Source organism: Pseudophryne corroboree, chromosome 8, assembly GCF_028390025.1.
Source record: "Pseudophryne corroboree isolate aPseCor3 chromosome 8, aPseCor3.hap2, whole genome shotgun sequence".
Classification (NCBI taxonomy): Eukaryota; Metazoa; Chordata; class Amphibia; order Anura; family Myobatrachidae; genus Pseudophryne; species Pseudophryne corroboree.
The window spans coordinates 94,249,870-94,273,417 of NC_086451.1; the positions used below are offsets into that span (position 1 = coordinate 94,249,870).

Consider the following 23,548-nt stretch of genomic DNA (forward strand, 5'->3'; position numbering starts at 1 on the left):
GTACACTGTATGAGCACTAAATGCTACCACACTTTATTAGAAACTTAAAAATGTGTAATGGATTGTTATTTCTGAGCTGAAGTTGGCTTACTGAAGACTGGGAATTATCTAATAATCATTCTGATGTATTAACGAATAGTTTACCCTTTATGGTAATTGTAATGTTAACCAATGCTATTATCCATGTACTATTAAACCACAAAATCCAATACTGTTGTACGTTTTATTAAATTAAGTTTTTTTTTTCTGTTTTAAATCTTTAAAGCACCTTAAAAGAACATAAGACCATTAATTTAAAAAACAAAAATGGATTTCTCTCCAGAAAAACATGCAGTCCTTCCTGTGTTGGCAATGACCTTGACAAATCATTGTCTGCTCGTATGATATAATGACTAAAAACTACCCTTCTTGTCTATGGAGAAAATCAAACCAAAAATATAGAAAAGAAAAAAAAAATAGTTTAAAACGTCACATTTACAATAACTTCTCACAGTTCAAATTTGTTAATTCCACATCACGGTGACACTCATGCAGTTTTAGAGGAGACAAGGAAAACCTTTTATCAGTGGCTTCATTTTTGCATTATTCTAGAGGGAAAAATGTCTATTGTGTTTTTTTCTTTAACACAATTCTATACAAATACTGTATTCTTCCATTTTTTTACAATAATGGTTTGTTTTTAAATGGAAAAAAAGTTTTTAAAAGTTCATTCTCATGCTTTTGCCAAACTTCTCAGGTGCCAGAAAGATGCAGTCCCATGGCTGCCTCTGTGTATTGTCGGTCTGCTCACTGCTCAGTTCTGTGAAGGAAAACTGCACCGTTATGGCTGTAAATAGTCTCTAAGGGTCCATTTTTCTTTTTCTTTATGTTTTTGGTAGGGAACAGACTGATGGAAGCCCTCATGATGCGAAGTAGGAGCTCTGCATGGAGTACAGTCGGTCAATGGGGTTTCCCACTCTGGCTTGCATGGAATTGACTTCTGAAGAAGCCAAGAAGCAGTCACTGAGACTCGTTAACGAGGTATCACTGTCAATATCGTGAAATATAGTGTCATTGCCTGTAAAAGGAAAATCAGAATGATTACTTGTATACTTTTCAATAAAACAAACGGCTACCTGAAAAAACAATCACAAATTCTGCATGCGTCATCAAAAACTTTGTTAACAAGAGGGCATTACACTGAAACATTACTTGGGCTTTTTTCCAGCACAACCTGTAAAATTACCAAAGCTAATTGGCTAGTACTTTATCTCTCTCCACTATATTTTTCTCCAAGGTTTGATAAATCTCCCCTTAGTACTTTCTTGCATAGTTTTCTGGGCAAAAATGGTAGCCAATATGTTTTCCTAGAGGCATTCTTGCAAACGTAAACAAGGGTGGTCCTTTTTAAGGGCGAAAACTTGTTCAAACATTTAAGTCAATCTGTTGGCTTAGTGATGTGCACCGGAAAATTTTCGGGTTTTGTGTTTTGGTTTTGGATTTGGTTCCGCGGCCGTGTTTTGGATTCGGGCGCGTTTTGGCAAAACCTCCCTGAAAATTTTTTGTCGGATTCGGGTGTGTTTTGGATTCGGTTTTTTTTTACAAAAAACCCTCAAAAACAGCTTAAATCATAGAATTTGGGGGTCATTTTGATCCCATAGTATTATTAACCTCAATAACCATAATTTCCACTCATTTCCAGTCTATTCTGAACACCTCACACCTCACAATATTATTTTTAGTCCTAAAATTTGCACCGAGGTCGCTGGATGACTAAGCTAAGCGACCCAAGTGGCCGACACAAACACCTGGCCCATCTAGGAGTGGCACTGCAGTGTCAGACAGGATGGCACTTCAAAAAAATAGTCCCCAAACAGCACATGATGCAAAGAAAAAAAGAGGCGCAATGAGGTAGCTGTGTGACTAAGCTAAGCGACCCAAGTGGCCGACACAAACACCTGGCCCATCTAGGAGTGGCACTGCAGTGTCAGACAGGATGGCACTTCAAAAAAAATAGTCCCCAAACAGCACATGATGCAAAGAAAAAAAGAGGCGCAATGAGGTAGTTGTGTGACTAATCTAAGCGACCCAAGTGGCCGACACAAAGACCCAAGTGGCCGACACAAACACCTGGCCCATCTAGGAGTGGCACTGCAGTGTCAGACAGGATGGCACTTCAAAAAAATAGTCCCCAAACAGCACATAATGCAAAGAAAAAAAGAGGCGCACCAAGGTCGCTGTGTGACTAAGCTAAGCGACACAAGTGGCCGACACAAACACCTGGCCCATCTAGGAGTGGCACTGCAGTTTTCTAGCGAGAGGATGAGTGCTTCCATCCTCATGTGAAGCTGAACCACTAGCCATGAACATAGGCCAGGGCCTCAGCCGTTCCTTGCCACTCCGTGTCGTAAATGGCATATTGGCAAGTTTACGCTTCTCCTCAGACGCTTTTAATTTTGATTTTTGGGTAATTTTACTGAACTTTTGTTTTTGGGATTTTACATGCTTTCTACTATGACATTGGGCATTGGCCTTGGCAGACGACGTTGATGGCATTTCATCATCTCAGCCATGACTAGTGGCAGCAGCTTCAGCACGAGGTGGAAGTGGATCTTGATCTTTCCCTATTTTACCCTCCACATTTTTGTTCTCCATTTGTTAATGTGTGGAATTATATGCCAGTATCAATAGCAATGGCCTACTACTATATATACTGCGCACAACTGAAATGCACCACAGGTATGGATGGATAGTATACTTGACGACACAGAGGTAGGTAGAGCAGTGGCCTTCCGTACCGTACTGCTATATATACTGGTGGTCACTGTCAGCAAACTGCAAAACTAAAATGCACCACAGGTATAGAATCTAGATGGATAGTATACTTGACGACACAGAGGTAGGTAGAGCAGTGGCCTTCCGTACCGTACTGCTATATATACTGGTGGTCACTGGTCAGCAAAACTCTGCACTGTACTCCTCCTATATAATATACTGGTGGTCCCCAGTCCCCACAATAAAGCAGTGTGAGCACAGATATATGCAGCACACTGAGCACAGATATGGAGTGTTTTTCAGGCAGACAACGTATACTGGTGGTCACTGGTCAGCAAAACTCTGCACTGTACTCCTCCTATATAATACAGCTGCTCCCCAGTCCCCACAATTAAGCAGTGTGAGCACAGATATATGCAGCACACTGAGCACAGATATGGAGTGTTTTTCAGCCAGACAACGTATACTGGTGGTCACTGGTCAGCAAAACTCTGCACTGTACTCCTCCTATATAATACAGCTGCTCCCCAGTCCCCACAATTAAGCAGTGTGAGCACAGATATATGCAGCCCACTGAGCACAGATATGGAGTGTTTTTCATGCAGACAACGTATACTGGTGGTCACTGGTCAGCAAAACTCTGCACTGTACTCCTCCTATATAATACAGCTGCTCCCCAGTCCCCACAATTAAGCAGTGTGAGCACAGATATATGCAGCACACTGAGCACAGATACGGAGTGTTTTTCAGGCAGACAATGTATACTGGTGGTCACTGGTCAGCAAAACTCTGCACTGTACTCCTACTATATAATACAGCTGCTCCCCAGTCCCCACAATTAAGCAGTGTGAGCACAGATATATGCAGCACACTGAGCACAGATATGGAGTGTTTTTCAGGCAGACAACGTATACTGGTGGTCACTGGTCAGCAAAACTCTGCACTGTACTCCTCCTATATAATACAGCTGCTCCCCAGTCCCCACAATTAAGCAATAAGCACTGCAGTAGCACAAATATTATTAATAAACGGAGAGGACGCCAGCCACGTCCTCTACCTAACATTTCCAATGCACGAGTGAAAATGGCGGCGACGCGCGGCTGCTTATATAGAATCCGAATCTCGCGAGAATCCGACAGCGGGATGATGACGTTCGGGCACGCTCGGATTAACCGAGCCATACGGGAGAATCGGAGTATGCCTCGGACCCGTGTAAAATGGGTGAAGTTCGGGGGGGTTCGGTTTCCGAGGAACCGAACCCGCTCATCACTATTGGCTATACACTCTGGGCTAAATTTAATAAGTGCATCTTGGCGCATTTTACCTTGAACACTATTGCTGTGCTTAAGCATGCCGAGAATCTGCGGCATGTTAGTAAATTTACCCGCCAGAGGAGACTTAAGGGAAGTACTCACGGAGCGATCGCTGCTTAAAATCTAAGCAATCTGACTAGATTGCTTAGATTTTAAGCACGATCGCTCCGTGTGTAGCCCCCTCAGCAATAGCGATGCGCAGCCCCGCGCATCGCTATCGCTGCTGCTAGATTGGCCTGCATGCAGGCCAATCTAGCGGGTCGCTCACTTCACCCGCTGGGTGAAGTGAGCGGCCCCCCCGCCTCCCCCCGCACGCTCAGCACAGATCGCGCTGTGCTGAGCGCCGGGAGAGATGTGTGCTGAGCGGTTCGTTCAGCACACATCTCTCTGACATCGGCCAGTGAGTACTGGCCTTAAAGGGGGTACACACAGAGAGATCCATGCTTAAAATCTAAGCAATCTGACTAGAGTGCTTAGAAATTAAGCACAGATCTCTCGTGTGTATGCCCACCCCACCCCCTCCCCAGTGATAGCGATGCGCGGGCCCAGATTTCCACCTGGTCGACATTTATAGGATATTTTGTAATGATGACTGAGACAGCAATTTCTTTCATTATCAACTATGCATGAGTGGAGAGAATTTCTGTGAAAAAATAGAGCTGCAACCTTTGTGTACCATTCTAGACATTGGTGACCAAATACCATGAGACATATGGTTTGAGATTGGTCTTTCCATCTTTTTTGTCCACTTCCTGTATATGTATTTTATAGGGAATATTAATTTCTTGTTTTTTATTCCATTTTAAACCAAAGAGGTCAAGAGTTGGTCAGTATCATTCTAATATGAAGTTTGATGCATTCTATCAATCTCAATAAAAGGAGAACCCTGGTACCTTATAAATGTTTTATAAACAACCCATTTTCCATAAACATGTGGTCAAGCTCCTACAAGGTTCCTGAGTTCCTTATTCCCTCAGCTGTTACAGTTTAATGTTTCCATGTTTTGAAGTGTGTGGAGTTAACCAAGGGTTTTGAGACAAAACAGAAGAGGAAAAAGCCATGTGATATGGTGGCTCGTCCGGTCAACATTTCTCAACCTTTTTTTAATTTTCATCATGCATTCACATAGCTACCTAAAGCTTCTTCGAATTGAGGACAGTAAAGGGTAGTCGCCCATTACATTTCACTGAGTGACTATGTACTATACACAAAGTGGTATGCACAGACCGGCACAACACATATATTATATGTGCTTTCACCATACAATAAGCTATATTTTAATAACAAATAGTAAAAGGACAAATAAAACAGCCCATATTTAAAATGATAATAATGTGATGTCACAGATCTCTCTGACTGTGTGTCGGAGTGTGTTTCATGCCACCCTCTGTTGCATTCCACAGCTTTTGTAGTGGATCCCTACTGTTGTCCTCTCAATTTCACACTCTGTGTGTCTGCAGTAGAGCCTCTAGCTCCATCCTGTTCTAAGTCGCTATGTTACTATTAGGTATGGGCCAGCGGGGCTCCTACCTGACTGTGGTGGTGGTGGGGGGGGGGGGGGGGGGGCTGCTGCCATCTGTTCCTGCCCAGAGAGGGGAAAGGAAGAGAGGAGTCAGTCAGCCCGTCAGCCGGGTCCCAACACCTGCGCAGCTGATCTGGCAGGTGCATAGACTGGCACATGTGCATCAGCAGTGACCGTCTGCACATGCGCAAACACCCGCCTACTATGGACTGCATCAGTTGCAGCCTCTAGAAGCCAGCTAGGGCTGATGATCAGACAGGGATTGGCTTCCTACAGGAAGCCAGCTCTCTGCTAATCGCACCTCCCAATGGGACTGCCAGTGGTGTCTGTGACTGACAGGTAGGACTTCCAATAGGAAGTCAGTTCCAGTCACAGTGAAGCCAGTGCAGTCATGGACTGCATCTGGCTTCATTGATACTGAGCTGAGGTAGTGGATTTTCCTGGGGAAGCCGCAGTCCTGCAACCCATAGGTAAACTCCGCCACTGGTGCGTGCCTACTGTGTACACTGCCTTGATCTTGTCCAACCAATTAAGGATAGATTTCTTCATCCATTCCTTCTTTTGACCAGTTGTCATTTTTAAAATTCCCTACTGCTTGTCAACTGTGCCTCTCTCTTCTTATAATGTCTTCTTATATTCTCAACTACAGGTTGTACCTCTATGCTAGTCATGAATCTACTAATGGTGGCTTATATAGCAATGTTGTACTACAGTGCTACAGAGAATGAGGTGAGGTCACTCTGTATTACAGACAGATGAGGTAAGTACATTAGTTTTACCTCACACTTGTGGTTAAGGGGAAACTCCACTTCTTTTATTGTATTTTATTAATATTAAAATAATTTTCAAATTATTGTTATAAACATATCTGCTGCTTTTTTCATGAAACAAAAGGCATATTTTAAAGTTGTTACAAACCCATCTAGTTGTGAGATGAACATTTCAGCTGTATGTATCCAGTGAGTTGCAAATTATAGTAGTTTGGGCTCTGATAACACCATCCTTTTACTATTGACTACAACACATTGAGGCAGACAACTATTGGGGCCCATACATCTACAGGCCAATCTGCCAATGCCAACCCGTTTCACCGATCGGCAGTCAAAAGACACGGACATCGATGACTGATGATCCTTTGTTTAATCAGCAAAGTACAGCATGTTAAAAATTTTAACGCTCTGATTCCGATCCTTTTTTGGATGGAATCAGTGAATCAAGGATTTCCAACATGTTGGATTTCCCTGATCCCCTGACCCAGGCATCGTCAGAATGGGGAATTACCCTAATACCTACCTGCCTCATCTATGGGCCCCATTTATTATTTACTTTGTTGCAACAATGTTGCTATGTTTTACAAAACGTATAACCACTGGTTCTGCAAAGAAATTAAATATTCATATTTAAACTGAAAGCAGCAGAAATGAGTAACAATGTTTGAAAATTGTTTTATCAATTGTAGAATCTGAAAGAATTTGAGCAGACAAATAGTAATAGTGTTATTACTCTCACAGGTATTGATATAAACATATATATTGAATGCTCATTGAAACTGGGGTAAAGCAGAGCACGTCAAGTTACAATCTATGCTTTATTGAATTGCCATACTCAGTGTCACTGTACATGTGCACGCAGCTTACCATAAGGATTCATGTGGTCACCTGGCATTTGAGGAGGGGTGAGTCCTTGCTGGAAGGGGTCTGTGCTGTAGCTGTTCTGATCCATCGTGACGATCTGTTGTTGTGGGGGGGCCAGTGGGGCGTATGAGGTCATCATCCCTTCCATGCGGCTGGACATGACCTCTGACGGGTGACAAGGAGCCACATTAATGCACTCACTCCTACATAGCTTCTCTAATATCTCTCTGCTAATTCTTGCCATACAGCATCTATACTTCTGTCTATCAAACATTAACTGTCATTTGAACTTTGTAATTTTCAAGTTACCTATTCTTTCTAAAATATAACAAATATCTAATGCAATTAATTCACTTCAACAGGATGGAAATAGAAACTTTGTAACAGACTAGAAAGAGAGGATCGAAAAGGGGCAATACATATAGTTAAAGTTTAGAGAGGCTATGATGAATTTGAAACACAGTCTCAGGCACACAGCTCGGAGGCTAAATACTGTACATTAGTACCCAAATGGTAACTTGCTAAAACTTACAACCAGGAATGGTGTGGTTTAACACTGGCATTTGAAACAGAACATATTTTAAAGGAAAGTGTTGCAGTTTGGATAGAATTTCTAGGCTGCTCAGGATTTTGCAAAACGCGTGGTTTAAAGATTTAGTAGGGTTAGTATTTAGAGTTAGGGTTTACAAAGGGGTTGGATTATGTGTAAAGTTATGATGGATAAAGTTTGGGAGACATTTTTTATTTTGGATAGGGCTCAATTTATATTAATGTTAGTTTTACACAGCTATTACATATTGGACAAATTTATTAGCTGTTTCTATGGTTTTGGTTATGGCTAAGGTTTTCGGTAGTATATTATGTGGTATTTATTGTTCAAATAAAATATGGAAGCTAAATATATAAAGCTTTCAGGCACTACCGCATGTTAATATACCATCTAGATAGATTAAAGATAGTTGTTACAATGTAGCTTTTACTTTGCAATTTGAAGCATTTATGTGTAGTGTAGTGTAGTGTAGTGTAGTGTAGTGTAGTGTAGTGTAGTGTGTGTAGTTCCTTTTTTGTTTTATTTCCTTAATAGTAATTTGCTGAATTTTTTTTAGAATTAGATGGGCAGTGTTTTATATATATATATATATATATATATATATATGGATGTAGCATGGATCGGCACTCCCATTAGATAGACATCAGCGCTGGTGCCCTCAACCAGATACTGGATAAGTCGTGGGAAAGGAGGGAGCGGCACTCAGCTTTTCAAATAGTCAAAAAAGTGTATTGAAACACACCAAACTCCAACGTTTCGGGGCTTACACGCCCCTTTGTCAAGGTGTACAGCAATATGTGCATAGTAAAAACATACCTTTATAGGCAGGAAAAGAAACCCCGGGGTGTGTGCGCGCATATGGCGCCGTCCGTACACATGGATCGGCGCTTACCAGTGACGCCATCAAGCTGCGGCCGTTCATTGCTATGGAAATCGGACAAACCGTTCCCGCTAATAGAGAGTGAGAAAGAACCAAATAGACGAGTGCAAAGAAAAATTACAGTATATACCAATCTACCTCTAGATAAACTTAATACAGTATGTCCCAAGCTGAATGTGCATTAGAGGCACTAATTACATTAAAAATAATAACAACAGGGGCAACCCCAAAAGTTATACAAAATGTATTGAATCCTAACAGTACTGGAAACAGACTCAAAATCTAAGTATTCTGTAATATGAATCCCTGTTTTGAGTCTGTTTCCAGTACTGTTAGGATTCAATACATTTTGTATAACTTTTAGGGTTGCCCCTGTTGTTATTATTTTTAATGTAATTAGTGCCTCTAATGCACATTCAGCTTAGGACATACTGTATTAAGTTTATCTAGAGGTAGATTGGTATATACTGTAATTTTTCTTTGCACTCGTCTATTTGGTTCTTTCTCACTCTCTATTAGCGGCAACGGTTTGTCCGATTTCCATAGCAACGAACGGCCGCAGCTTGATGACGTCACTGGTAAGCGCCGGTCCATGTGTACGGACGGCGCCATACGCGCGCACACACCCCGGGGTTTCTTCTCCTGCCTATAAAGGTATGTTTTTACTATGCACATATTGCTGTACACCTTGACAAAGGGGCGTGTAAGCCCCGAAACATTGGAGTTTGGTGTGTTTTAATACACTTTTTTGACTATTTGAAAAGCTGAGTGCCGCTCCCTCCTTTCCCACGACTTATATATATATATATATATATATATATATATATAGGCAATATTAAGTTCATATTATGAATTTGTTTGAGGCGAAGTTAGTCCTAGGTTTTTAAACATTCAAATGATACATGTATATCAATACATGCTGAGTATTATATAATATTATTTAATGACTATTATTTAATAACATCACTCAAGGGTACATATCTGCACTGAAACTAAAGTACACAAATAGAACTGAGCAAAACAGAACAATACAATGATGTGACTGTGACTAAATGCACCAGAATTATGAATGGATGAACATTTCAGAAGGCATGACAGAGAGTAGTAGTGTGAAAGTTAAAGTGCACACATCCCTACACACACCTCACTAGGAACTATTGAGATCACAGAGACACAAGTGCCTTGTACCTCCCTAATCAGTTGATCAGCTGCATTCATACCCCTTTCATACATGGAGCTATTTCCCAGGTTTTCGTATGTGATTGTGCATCAACCCGGGATTTCTGCATGTGTGGAAAGGAAACGACCCGCTACTAAGGGATCTATTTACTAAGCCTTGGATGGATATAAAGTGGATGGAGATAAAGTACCAGTCAATCAGCTCCTAACTGTCATTTCAAACCCAGCCTGTGACATGGCAGTTAGCAGCCGATTGGCAGGATCTTTATCTCCGTTGACTTTATCTCCATCCAAAGGCTTAGTAAATAGACCCCTAAGTCCTGGGTCCACAGCCCTGCTCCCAACCAGAATCATGGAGCTGAGACCCGGGAATTTGCCAACTTGCTAGACCCACCAAATTCCCAGGTCACATGTCTGAAAGCAGCGTTAAAGAAACCAGCAATTAGTACTAACGCAAAGTATCAGATGGAGGTGGGGTTGATAATTTGTTGATATTGAAAAAGTACCAGTTATACAGATCCATTGGTAATTATGTAGTATATAATTGGGTTACAGAGGGGAATAACAGAGGAATAGCAATTGTTAAGTTAGTTACCTTGACCGAGTCTCTGAGAATTCTGTTGTTCTTGCTGCTGCTGATGCCTTCTTGCTAATTTTTTCATCTGTCAAACAAAATATTTATTAAAGAGATAATTAACTCTGGTTGTCATGAAAAATACTCACACATGAATAGGCTTTATTAAATATATAAACAGTAATTGCACATAAAGTGATCCAATGTGCAGTTGTGCACACATATGGTATTAAAGAGTGTCTAAAATAAATAAATGTAAATATATTTATATATATATTATATGTATATATAGTTATACAATGTAATTGTGAGGCCAGGAGGATTGAGATATTTAAAAAAAACCGAAAGAAAAAAAAACACTTTTCGTTGAGAACATGATTTAAGTTTGACTAGGTTTGAGGAAGTCAATTTTTTAAGGTCACATACTAAAAACATTTTTTTTAAAGCAGATTTACAAAAGATTTGTGTTTATTCCTTGATGTTTTAAGGTCCTTACCACATTGGTCCTTACCACATTTAAAGTTGGTATCTGAATGGGATCTTATATTTTTAGTAATGTTTGTTGTTTTACTTAACTATTATTTTTGTTAAGTTTTATCTATAGTTATTTAGATGATTGTTAATATCTGCACTAGTTTTGTTAAAAGGGCCAATTTCAAAAATGGCATTACAATTACATTTAAGTATGTTACACCTTAAATAAGAATAAAAAAAAAAAAAAATTGCACCTGCCAACTGTTTGTGCATCACACTTTCTAGTCCTGATTGGACGCAAGCCATACACAATGCCAAAATTAGTGCAGTTGAGCCATTTACTATCTACTGCGCATGCCCGAAATATTCTGGAATCCCATATGGCACATACAATACCCTGAGTGTATGCACAAATGTGCTATTGAGTACAATAGCGTTAGTATCGGAACTCGAGAAGGAAAGCGGTGGGCATTCCTGGACCCTACACCTACCATATTGATGGACATGTGCTGATGGTAGACATGGTGCCACCAGTGGCACTACTACATGCAGGGGCACAGAAAATGGGCATCTCAGGGCTTACACATTAAGATGCTTGCTAGCACACAAGAGTAGTGCAGAAACTATCATTTGCATATTATCCCACCCAAGTGCTAGAGCGGTAGCAATGGCTTCCACCTCTGAATCCCTCCAAATTTCTACATATATTTCTACATATTTGATCATCAGCCTTCCTCTAACTGATTAGTACCTGGACTTTCTAGACAGTACTAAATAAATTAAAGCTAGAATCTATAGTCAACACGCCCATTTTTCCAAATTACTGGACTGCCAAAGCATTGAAGGCCAAGTCTTTAGCAACACCAGAGCCTGGATCTTACTGCTTTTGTCTAAAAAGTTTACTCTGATGATTTATATTATTACCAAATAATTAATCAGGGCTTTTACTTTATATAATATAATGAACCCTTAAATGTTGCCGCCTCTAAGGTAAAGGACAGTAAATTAAACCAATATTTTGAAAATAAAAAGCGAAAATATTTTTTTCTAATTGACTGCACTATATCACAAATAATGCATAAATAATAAATCCAAAACAAAATTAATATTAAATTAAAATTTCAATTTTAAAGTTGGAATGGAAAATCTCAAAAAATAATCAAGGAATAAGCACAAAGCATGGAAAATTTTAAGTCATGTTTTTTGTAAATGTTTCATAAATGTCTGAGTCTGTGACCTTGAAATGGTATCTTCCGCAAACCTAGGCATGTGGCATATAAAATGAAAGCATGTTCAAATCTAAGCAAAATGCTTTTTTTTTTTTGCTTTGTTTTTACATTTTTTAAATATCTTATTCCTGGGCTGAGAAAATTAGGGGTTCAGTAAAATTGGTGTCTTTTTTACGTTTTCAAACCTTCCAAATAAAAAACTACATAAAAACTTAAAATTCAAGTCTTGTAGTAATCTTTGATGGCTCATTTGGGAATTCTAAAGTATAAAAAGTTATTTAAAATGTGCATCAACAGATGTGGATAGATAAACGTGTATGATAAGAAGTGGAATGTAATGCCATACCTTTGCTCTTTGGTTCTGAAACCACACTTGGACCACTCTCACACTAAGTCCTGTTTCCGCTGCTAACGTCTCCCTGACCTGCAAGATAGAAAATAGATCATCATTAAGAATAGAATTATTTGTCATGGATATGTGTGAATAATAGCAGAAATTGTTGGAACACTGTACCTAGAACTTAGCACACAGCATGCCTGTAGCTGTCTTCCATCTGTAATCTTAATACCCATAATTTCGTATGTTACAAGTTTTGATCATTGTATTAGAGTAAACTAGAATATAGTTTCTGTAATACTTTAATGGCAAATAATATTTTTGAATAGTTTAAATTGTAATCTTTTTCTGCAAATATTGATTAAAGAATACTGTCATACGGTATGTAGTCATTATGTAGACATTCTGAATGTCAGCATTCAGAATGCCAACATGGTCGAAATTTCAGCTATGAACACGTCAACGTGGGCGTTATGTCAACATTGTGAATTAGGGTTAAACTATAGTTGGGGTTAGGGTAGATATAGGGCAATAACACTAGAAATATACTATGTCGACATGCACAATGGCAACATTCTGACTATGTCAACATGTCACATGCTGACATAACATACATGTCAACATTCTAAATATCAACATTCAGACCATGTTGACATCCCGAATCTTGACATAACATATCACACCCCTGGCATACAGAAACCCTGACTTCTCTAAATGATTGAATTTATTACAATGGGTGGAGGTTTGGATATTCCTTGCATCAACAAGATAAAATTATATTTAGGGGGAGATTGAATTAGCCATGAAGTTCTGTTGGAAGTGTGAGCAAGTATGTGGGAGGTCTTCGTCTTGTAATTACCCTCAATGGGCTTGAGTCTCAGCTGTAACACAGCAGCTGTAGTTGTGAATATCCGCATGGTACATACATCCTAGTTGCTCTCAGTGAATAGATGTATTCAAGGACATGCACAGATCTCCACTTACAGGTAGATGGGTGTAGTTGAGCAGTAACTAGGCGTGTGTACATAGTCTATAGGGAAATGGGTGTTAAGCGTTCCAGAGTGATTCTAAGTTATGCGCTTGCTTCTTTCTAATGGATATCCTGCATTCAGCATGACCTGGTGTAAGTCATGATGATGATGATGACAATGACGACAGCCTGGTGTAAGACCAGATATTGATGACTGCTGCTCTTTGCCACGTACGCCTCAAAATACAATGTGGAGTCCGATTGTGTTTTCCACACTACAATTACATATGCATGTGACACAGAATCAAGCCCAATGTGTGCAGCTGCCAATCATGTGGGGTTCCACCAGAACCTTGTGCTTTATTAAATCTCACCCTTAAATATTTATTCCACAGTGCTCCTATTGATCAAATTATATTGGGAAATGGCAGAATGATTGCTCATCCTTAATAGGTCATGTTGACACACCATCATTAAAAAGAAAAACAAGCAAATCAACAGAGTCCTCAAAAACTGATTATGTGGATATGTGGGCGCAACAAAACCGTGGTACAGGAATGTTGTGTCCTGTGCTAGGCGTAATTCCCGTTGTCATTACAGCTGCCATTTTGTTTTTGCTAATGCCGAAGAGGGCATGTATTTTCTATACATAGTAAGAGCAGTTGTTTCCCAGCTGCTACCTCAAGAATATTGGTTCCATTCACAAAGTGGCTGCATCTGCTGTCTAGGACACATGCATTTTAAGGATCCAAACAATTATTTCATTATTTAGAGTTGTTTGTTGCTACCTTGATTTATGAAGCAGACATTATACTCACACAACTGCTGTAAACAATAAAATATGCTCATATAAAATGTTCTAAGGTCTCCTAGTTTGTATATATGAAATCTATATGCCTTTCTGAGGTCATGGGCTTGCAACTTTGCAGTAAGACATGAAAGGTTCAATGTCTGTACTGACCTGCCATAAGATTGGAAAATAATTTATTAAGGTGAAAATCTGCATTTACCTTCCTGCAAGGCTTTGAAGACACCTCAAACGATGCTTTAAACGCCCTTCTCTGCTGCGTTGTGAGGATTGTCCGTGGTCGTTTAGGCCGCCTTGGATCTTTGCCATCGTCACTGCCCTTCCCCTGGTTCCCATGACATTTTGCAGGTTTTATGTCACCATCTTCATCATCACTCTTCACTGTAATAGAATGACAATGGCAACATATGAGAACTTGTTTCCACTTGAACATCTATCTGTGATTGAGAATAATATATGTGTTCTCTTTTCTTTGTGACAATTATGCTAATGATTAGTGACAGACGCAGAGTTGAACACAAAGCTCTTTGCAAAAGGTATCTTGCATGTTTTTGAAAAGAGCATTGATCCAGGCCCCAGTGCATGCATGCACTTGGCATCCTGGCGGTTGGTATGCTGGCGAATCCTAACACCACTCAGGACACCGGTGCCAGAACACCGACCACCATGATCTAGGTGGTATTTGGGTTAGGGCCTGAGGATGTTGGCTTAGGGTTAGGCATTAGGGTTTTTAAGCCGTAGCCGCCACCACCCTAGATTTAGCCCTAGCTGCAATCAGAGGAGGTTTAGGTTTAGGGCGGAGGGAAGGGATTAGCTTACTTACCCTCCAAAAGTGTTGGGATTTTCAGTTTCGGGATGCCGGGGTCTGTCAATGTGACCACCTGCATCGCGAATGCCGGGATAATGTATCACACCCCGTGCAACTACAGTAAAGGCAGATTCATATGTATGAAGGGTTATAATTAGGTTGCAATGAGCCATTGGGAACATGCCAACAGAACTGCAGCCTTTTCAGAGTTGTACAGAAGCATAAATACTAATCTTTACATCGGCAGCAATGTTTGCATTATATCTGCAGGCACGGCTGGACTAAGGCCCACACTGAGAAGGGGAGGCACTATGACCATTGCTGTGTGGGTGTGGCCAATACCAGTGGATGTGTAAACCCCCCCCTCCCCCTTACACAATCAGCCCCAATGTCACCCTAAATATATAACAATTGCTTAATTTTGTGAGAAAACCATCTCGGCACTTGGTCATTATGGGCCTATATTTATGTGCAGGCTGGGAGCTGGAGCTTCGTCTGCCCCATTGTTAATCTGGACCTGCCTGCATATTTATTTTGTCATGAAGCTATAATATCTTGCCGCAACAAAACCCTAATGTAGATAATAAGGAAAAAGATTGAAAAGAAAAAAGAAAAAGAAAAGCTTCACACACACTTAGTATGTAATTTTGAGCCATCCTTTGGAACAAGCCCTCAGAGAGCCACCGGTTTCAGTTTACAAAGGCATATATATCACGGAGACAGGCTCTTACATTCTCGACCACCAGACATTTCTGTAAAAATGTGGTGAAGTCATAAAATAACCTGAACAGCAACGTAATAACATGCAGTGATATAATGACCTGCACAGCAATAATGTAATATTTAAAGCTATAAAATAAAATGCTAGCTTTATAAGAACCTGCAGAGATATATAATGTCATGCTGAGAGTGAGAAGATACAGTGATATGTCATTCAGACGCATATACCATACACAAAGAAGCATAACACTCCGGGTACTGAGTGATATAGTAACTTGCAGAATACTAGGTATTACACTCTAAAAATCTGCTATATACTTATATACCATAATACAATAACAATGTGCACATTAATATAAGCAATCATGCTAGTATAAGTTCATCATGTTTTTCAATTGTACATCTTTTGGATAGAATAATCTCATTTAGTTTTTTATCTCTCTATGGGGGACATTTACTAAGTAGTGGTAAGAGCGGAGAAGTAAGCCAGTGGAGAAGTTGCCCTATCAACCAATCAGCAGCTCTGGATAATTTTATAGTATGCAAATTATAGATGTTACTTCAGTGCTGATTGGTTGCCATTGGCAACTTCTCCACTGGCTCACTTCTCCACTTTTATCACTGCTTAGTACATGTCCCCATACGTCTCATGCAGGGATGGGCAAATTAATGCTGAATTCAGGAACCAGACAGTAAAAGTTAGGAGCCAGTGCAATATTTATGGAGTCAGGTAGGATGTGCATCCACCGACACTAATATAATGAATCACAAAATTAAGCACAAGCAATGATTTAAAAAAAAATGTGTGTTAGCATATAACTCTTTCGGTTCCTTGTTCTTATGTAGACAACACACAGTAGATCTATGTCCAATCATCATTATTGGCTCCTAAAGGTCTCTGTTTAATTCTGATATTTCCAAATAATTATCTTCAATCAACGGGTAATAGCCTAGGTTTACTCCTTTGCTATAAAATACACCATTTCACTAGCAGAACACAGCAGCAGATATTCTGAGACATTACCTTCATCTACCATGCACAGCTATACCCACCACACAACTTGGCATGTTGTTATACATTTTAGAAAACAGACACAAAGGGGAGCCAATACTGCTTTATAATTAATATCATCAGGACATGATAGTGTGTTTGCCGCTTGTGCCTTCCAGTATATGTTAGATTCCAGAGTTAGGATTAACCCTAATTGGGTGTAATTTTAAATGATGCATGTATATTACCCTGAGAGGCGGATTACCAACCAACCACCTGCTATAAACCTGAAGACAAACCCACACAGCACTAGGCTGATCAACCTGAGACCACAACCAGTCACAGAATGAAAACCTCAAAGTAATAACATTTTTACACGCAACCTGTCCCAGATTTGGGGGTTCTTGGCCATCATGCTTATTCAATTGTAAATTTATTTATTTAGTAATTTATAATAATATACATATAGGAAACCTGCATACTCACCAGAGTCTGAGTCATCTGGACTCCCAGAGCTTAGAAGGTCTTTTTCCTTTTCGTAGTCGCTTTTACACAATAGCTGTCCCTCCTTCAGCACAAACTCATCTCCTTTTCTTAGTTGCCGCTCACATACACAGCAGCAGAAGCAGCTCAGGTGGTACACACACTCCAGGGCACGCATTACAAATTCCGTTGGGGCAATCTTCTCCATGCATCCACTGCATTTTGCAGCAAAAAGCCTGAAATAGACAAAGATGGATTGTGTAAGGACACATTTTTAGAATTTGCTTTGATACATATTGTCTGCATTCTGACCATGTTTCTTTGTAATCTCGGTCAAAAGCAAATCCAGTGCACCCTATAGAGCAGTGGTTCTCAAACTTGGTCCTCAGGACCCCACACGGTTCACGTTTTCTATGTCACCCAGCAGCTGCACTGTGTATCACCACCTGTCACATTTTAAAAATGTACAGCTGACCTGCAAAACATGGACCGTGTGGAGTCCTGAGGACCGAGTTTGAGAACCTGTGCTATAGAGATAAACATTGAAGTGGTAACGAAAGGTGCATACTCACTTGCTGATAAAATTAACAACGTCGCTCATTTTCACCCTTCCTGGGTGACATCATTCACTCTCTCGGAAAGTGTGTATGCCGGTGACGATGACCGATGCACGGCCCCGCGGGTCGTTAATGACCCTCGCTGTCGGCCGTGCAGGCAGCTCTTGAACGACAGTCTAGATTAAGCATGCATGCACGGCCGACAGCGAGGGTCATTAACGACCGCTGCGTGACGTCACTGAGCGATATAAACGTCAAATCGCTCAGTGTGTATGCCCGGCTGCCAACCGCTGGGCCCAGGAGGGGGAAACACTAGACAATGTCACTCATAGAGCACGTCATCTAGTGTGTATGCACCTTAAGGAAAGTGTCTAGAGCCCGAAACATCTGGGGAGAGCTAATTGCTTCTTATTTCCTGTGTGTGATTTCAGAATTTGTACAATTATGTATAATATTATCTCACTGTCTTTTATGTTATGGTGAACATTCCCTGTTATGCCCCCAAAAGCTTCCTGTCCCTCACTCCAAATTGCTCTAGTTTTGCATTTGATATAAATAATATACATTACAGTCTTGATTTTAAGATGTCATGTAAAATGTCTCCATTATTAAATGGACCTGTCCATCTGGAAAATTAGTGCTACTTGGACAGATTAGGGGGTAAATGAGGATGTGGCCTAGTTATCTTTCAATATAGAAATTCATATATTAGTGATTTGTGTTGTACTAAGTTTGCCAACAAGAGAAATGGCTATTGACATGTTTTGGTGTATCCATATGCCATTATCATTTCTTTATGAGAGATCCACAGTTTATGTCAATGATCATGAGGGCTGATATAGATTAGTGGTCCTTGTATTGGTTTCATATGATACATACAAACAGTGAACACCATACTGGTGGTCAGCCAGATAAGGATATATGGACAAAAGGTGAGTTCTGACCTTCTGCACAAAAGCAAATCGTCCACAAAGTGGTAATTTCCTTCTCTCTTTCTCCATTCGTCAGATTATCCTTACAACTAGGTTCATCTCAGTAGGTTCCATTGAATTTAAATGTTCACCTATAACCACTGTTTATCTTTGTTATTTAGGGGCAGATTTATTAAGCCTGGTGAAGTGATAAAGTGGAAGGTGATAACGCACCAGCCAGTCAGCTCCTAACTGTCATTTTTCAAACCCAGCCTGTAACATGGAAGGTAGGAGCTGATTGGCTGATGCTTTATCACCTTCCACTTTATCACATCACCAGGCTTAATAAATCTGCCCCTTAGTTCTTTGTATTATTATAACCAGGCTTTCAATAACTTCTAAGCCAGACAGCTGTGGCACTGGGTTCATGTAGACAGGGGTGGTCCTAAGCCCACTGACAACCGGTGCACTTAAAAGGGGCATGGCCTCACTGTAAGGATGTGTCCTCGCAGCCGCGGCCCCAGTTTTCATCACTCCAGGGGTCCCGGAGATGCTAGGCTGCCCCCAGAACCTGTCTGTCTTCACTGCTGGCTACTACACTGTTACAGGAGCCAAGTGCTGCACCTAATGTTACAGTGCAGCTCCTGTCTTTGCAACTGAGGATGAGCTGGCATTTTGATGTCACCCCTCATAGGGTGACACCCGGGTGCGGCCCCCACCCCTGTAGTGACACCATTGCATGCAAAGGACTTCATAGGAACGCTCGTATCTGTGGGTGGGTGGACTTTTTTCCAGCAGGTTCTGGTACATATAACCAGCTAGAGAGTGTAGCTAACCAACTGAAAAAGATAAGCTGGGGCTCATTTAGTAATTATGGTGGAAATGTATCAGACCTTTTAAAGAGGGCAGATGGAGATGTTGCCCATAGCAACCAATCAGCTTATAGCTGTCATTTTGTAGCATATACTAGAAAAAAATTATAGCTAGAAATTGATTGGTTACAACTTCTCCACATGCTCTCTTTATAAGTTTTGATGAATCTCCCCCAATGATACCTTTGGACTTCCAGTTATAATGAACAACAGAAAAAGAAAAAAAAAACAATTGCAGTGAACGGACTGGCCCTGCAGCTTATGCCGGTAAAGCATCGCAGAAATATTGCATTTGTTATTGCTTTACATAGTAACTTTTTCTCGTTGATATTTTGAGTAATGTGACTGTTTAAATCAGTGGTTCCCAAACTTTTTTGAATCATGGCGCCGTAGAGTATCAGAATTTTTTTCACGGCAACCCTAGTTCAAATGTCTCTTATTGAGATTTTAGAAATAAATATTACATGAATTTAAATTGTGTTTATATTAGAGATGAGCGCCTGAAATTTTTCGGGTTTTGTGTTTTGGTTTTGGGTTCGGTTCCGCGGCCGTGTTTTGGGTTCGAACGCGTTTTGGCAAAACCTCACCGAATTATTTTTGTCGGATTCGGGTGTGTTTTGGATTCGGGTGTTTTTTTCCAAAAACACTAAAAAACAGCTTAAATCATAGAATTTGGGGGTCATTTTGATCCCAAAGTATTATTAACCTCAAAAACCATAATTTACACTCATTTTCAGTCTATTCTGAATACCTCACACCTCACAATATTATTTTTAGTCCTAAAATTTGCACCGAGGTCGCTGTGTGAGTAAGATAAGCGACCCTAGTGGCCGACACAAACACCGGGCCCATCTAGGAGTGTATATACCACGGTTAGGTGGTATATACAATTATGGACGGGCTGCCGAGTGCCGACACAGAGGTAGCCACAGCCGTGAACTACCGCACTGTACTGTGTCTGCTGCTAATATATAGACTGGTTGATAAAGAGATAGTATACTCGTAACTAGTATGTATGTATAAAGAAAGAAAAAAAAACCACGGTTAGGTCACTGGTATATACAATTATGGACGGGCTGCCGAGTGCCGACACAGAGGTAGCCACAGCCGTGAACTACCGCACTGTACACTGGTTGATAAAGAGATAGTAGTATACTCGTAACAACTAGTATGACGACGGTATAAAGAATGAAAAAAAAACCACGGTTAGGTGGTATATAATACAATTATGGTTGGACGGACTGCCTGCCGAGTGCCGACACAGAGGTAGCCACAGCCGTGAACTACCGCACTGTACACTGGTTGATAAAGAGATAGTAGTATACTAGAGATGAGCGGGTTCGGTTTCTTTGAATCCGAACCCGCACGAACGTCACTTTTTTTTTCACGGGTCCGAGCGACTCGGATCTTCCCGCCTTGCTCGGTTAACCCGAGCGCGCCCGAACGTCATCATGACGCTGTCGGATTCTCGCGAGACTCGGATTCTATATAAGGAGCCGCGCGTCGCCGCCATTTTCACACGTGCATTGAGATTGATAGGGAGAGGACGTGGCTGGCGTCCTCTCCATTAGAATAGATTAGAAGAGAGAGAGAGAGAGAGAGATTGTGCAGACAGAGTTTACCACAGTGACCAGTGCAGTTGTTGTTAAGTTAACTTTTATTTAATATATCCGTTCTCTGCTATATCCGTTCTCTGCCTGAAAAAAACGATACACAGCAGTCACACAGTGTGACTCAGTCTGTGTGCACTCAACTCAGCCCAGTGTGCTGCACATCAATGTATAAAAGCTTATAATAATTGTGGGGGAGACTGGGGAGCACTGCAGGTTGTTATAGCAGGAGCCAGGAGTACATAATATTATATTAATTTAAAATTAAACAGTGCACACTTTTGCTGCAGGAGTGCCACTGCCAGTGTGACTAGTGGTGACCAGTGCCTGACCACCAGTATAGTAGTATATTGTTGTATACTATCTCTTTATCAACCAGTCTATATTAGCAGCAGACACAGTACAGTGCGGTAGTTCACGGCTGTGGCTACCTCTGTGTCGGCAGTCGGCACTCGGCAGGCAGTCCGTCCATCCATAATTGTATAATTATATACCACCTAACCGTGGTATTTTTTTTTCTTTCTTTATACCGTCGTCATAGTCATACTAGTTGTTACGAGTATACTACTATCTCTTTATCAACCAGTGTACAGTGCGGTAGTTCACGGCTGTGGCTACCTCTGTGTCGGCAGTCGGCAGGCAGTCCGTCCATCCATAATTGTATTATAATATATACCACCTAACCGTGGTTTTTTTTTCATTCTTTATACCGTCATAGTGTCATACTAGTTGTTACGAGTATACTACTATCTCTTTATCAACCAGTGTACAGTGCGGTAGTTCACGGCTGTGGCTACCTCTGTGTCGGCACTCGGCAGGCAGTCCGTCCATCCATAATTGTATTATAATATATACCACCTAACCGTGGTTTTTTTTTCATTCTTTATACCGTCATAGTGTCATACTAGTTGTTACGAGTATACTACTATCTCTTTTCAACCAGTGTACAGTGCGGTAGTTCACGGCTGTGGCTACCTCTGTGTCGGCAGTCGGCAGGCAGTCCGTCCATCCATAATTGTATTATAATATATACCACCTAACCGTGGTTTTTTTTTCATTCTTTATACCGTCATAGTGTCATACTAGTTGTTACGAGTATACTACTATCTCTTTATCAACCAGTGTACAGTGCGGTAGTTCACGGCTGTGGCTACCTCTGTGTCGGAACTCGGCAGGCAGTCCGTCCATCCATAATTGTATTATTATAATATATACCACCTAACCGTGGTTTTTTTTTCATTCTTTATACCGTCATAGTGTCATACTAGTTGTTACGAGTATACTACTATCTCTTTATCAACCAGTGTACAGTGCGGTAGTTCACGGCTGTGGCTACCTCTGTGTCGGCAGTCGGCAGGCAGTCCGTCCATCCATAATTGTATTATAATATATACCACCTAACCGTGGTTTTTTTTTCATTCTTTATACCGTCATAGTGTCATACTAGTTGTTACGAGTATACTACTATCTCTTTATCAACCAGTGTACAGTGCGGTAGTTCACGGCTGTGGCTACCTCTGTGTCGGCAGTCGGCAGGCAGTCCGTCCATCCATAATTGTATTATAATATATACCACCTAACCGTGGGTTTTTTTTCATTCTTTATACCGTCATAGTCAGTCATACTAGTTGTTACGAGTATACTACTATCTCTTTATCAACCAGTGTACAGTGCGGTAGTTCACGGCTGTGGCTACCTCTGTGTCGGAACTCGGCAGGCAGTCCGTCCATCCATAATTGTATTACAATATATACCACCTAACCGTGGTTTTTTTTTCATTCTTTATACCGTCATAGTCAGTCATACTAGTTGTTACGAGTATACTACTATCTCTTTATCAACCAGTGTACAGTGCGGTAGTTCACGGCTGTGGCTACCTCTGTGTCGGCACTCGGCAGGCAGTCCGTCCAACCATAATTGTATTATAATATATACCACCTAACCGTGGTTTTTTTTTCATTCTTTATACCGTCGTCATACTAGTTGTTACGAGTATACTACTATCTCTTTATCAACCAGTGTACAGTGCGGTAGTTCACTGAGGATGATGATGAGGTGGACATCTTGCCTCTGTAGAGCCAGTTTGTGCAAGGAGAGATTAATTGCTTCTTTTTTGGGGGGGGTCCAAACCAACCCGTCATATCAGTCACAGTCGTGTGGCAGACCCTGTCACTGAAATGATGGGTTGGTTAAAGTGTGCATGTCCTGTTTTGTTTATACAACATAAGGGTGGGTGGGAGGGCCCAAGGATAATTCCATCTTGCACCTCTTTTTTCTTTTCTTTTTCTTTGCATCATGTGCTGATTGGGGAGGGTTTTTTGGAAGGGCCATCCTGCGTGACACTGCAGTGCCACTCCTAGATGGGCCCGGTG

General features: G+C 40.9%; 1 protein-coding gene across 1 annotated transcript in view; it reads right to left on the reverse strand.

The window, feature by feature from the left end:
• Positions 1-209: 209 nt before the first annotated feature.
• The window catches only part of LMX1B (LIM homeobox transcription factor 1 beta), a 229,491-nt gene continuing 206,152 nt past the window's right edge, over positions 210-23,548 (reverse strand). Inside the window, exons 3-8 of the mRNA XM_063936802.1 lie at positions 17,230-17,462; positions 14,427-14,605; positions 12,456-12,533; positions 10,428-10,494; positions 7,227-7,388; positions 210-1,057 (exon numbers count right to left, since the gene is read on the reverse strand). Of these exons, the coding sequence (XP_063792872.1) occupies positions 900-1,057; positions 7,227-7,388; positions 10,428-10,494; positions 12,456-12,533; positions 14,427-14,605; positions 17,230-17,462 (877 nt within the window). The 3' untranslated portion in view covers positions 210-899. The remainder of the gene's footprint in view (positions 1,058-7,226; positions 7,389-10,427; positions 10,495-12,455; positions 12,534-14,426; positions 14,606-17,229; positions 17,463-23,548) is intronic.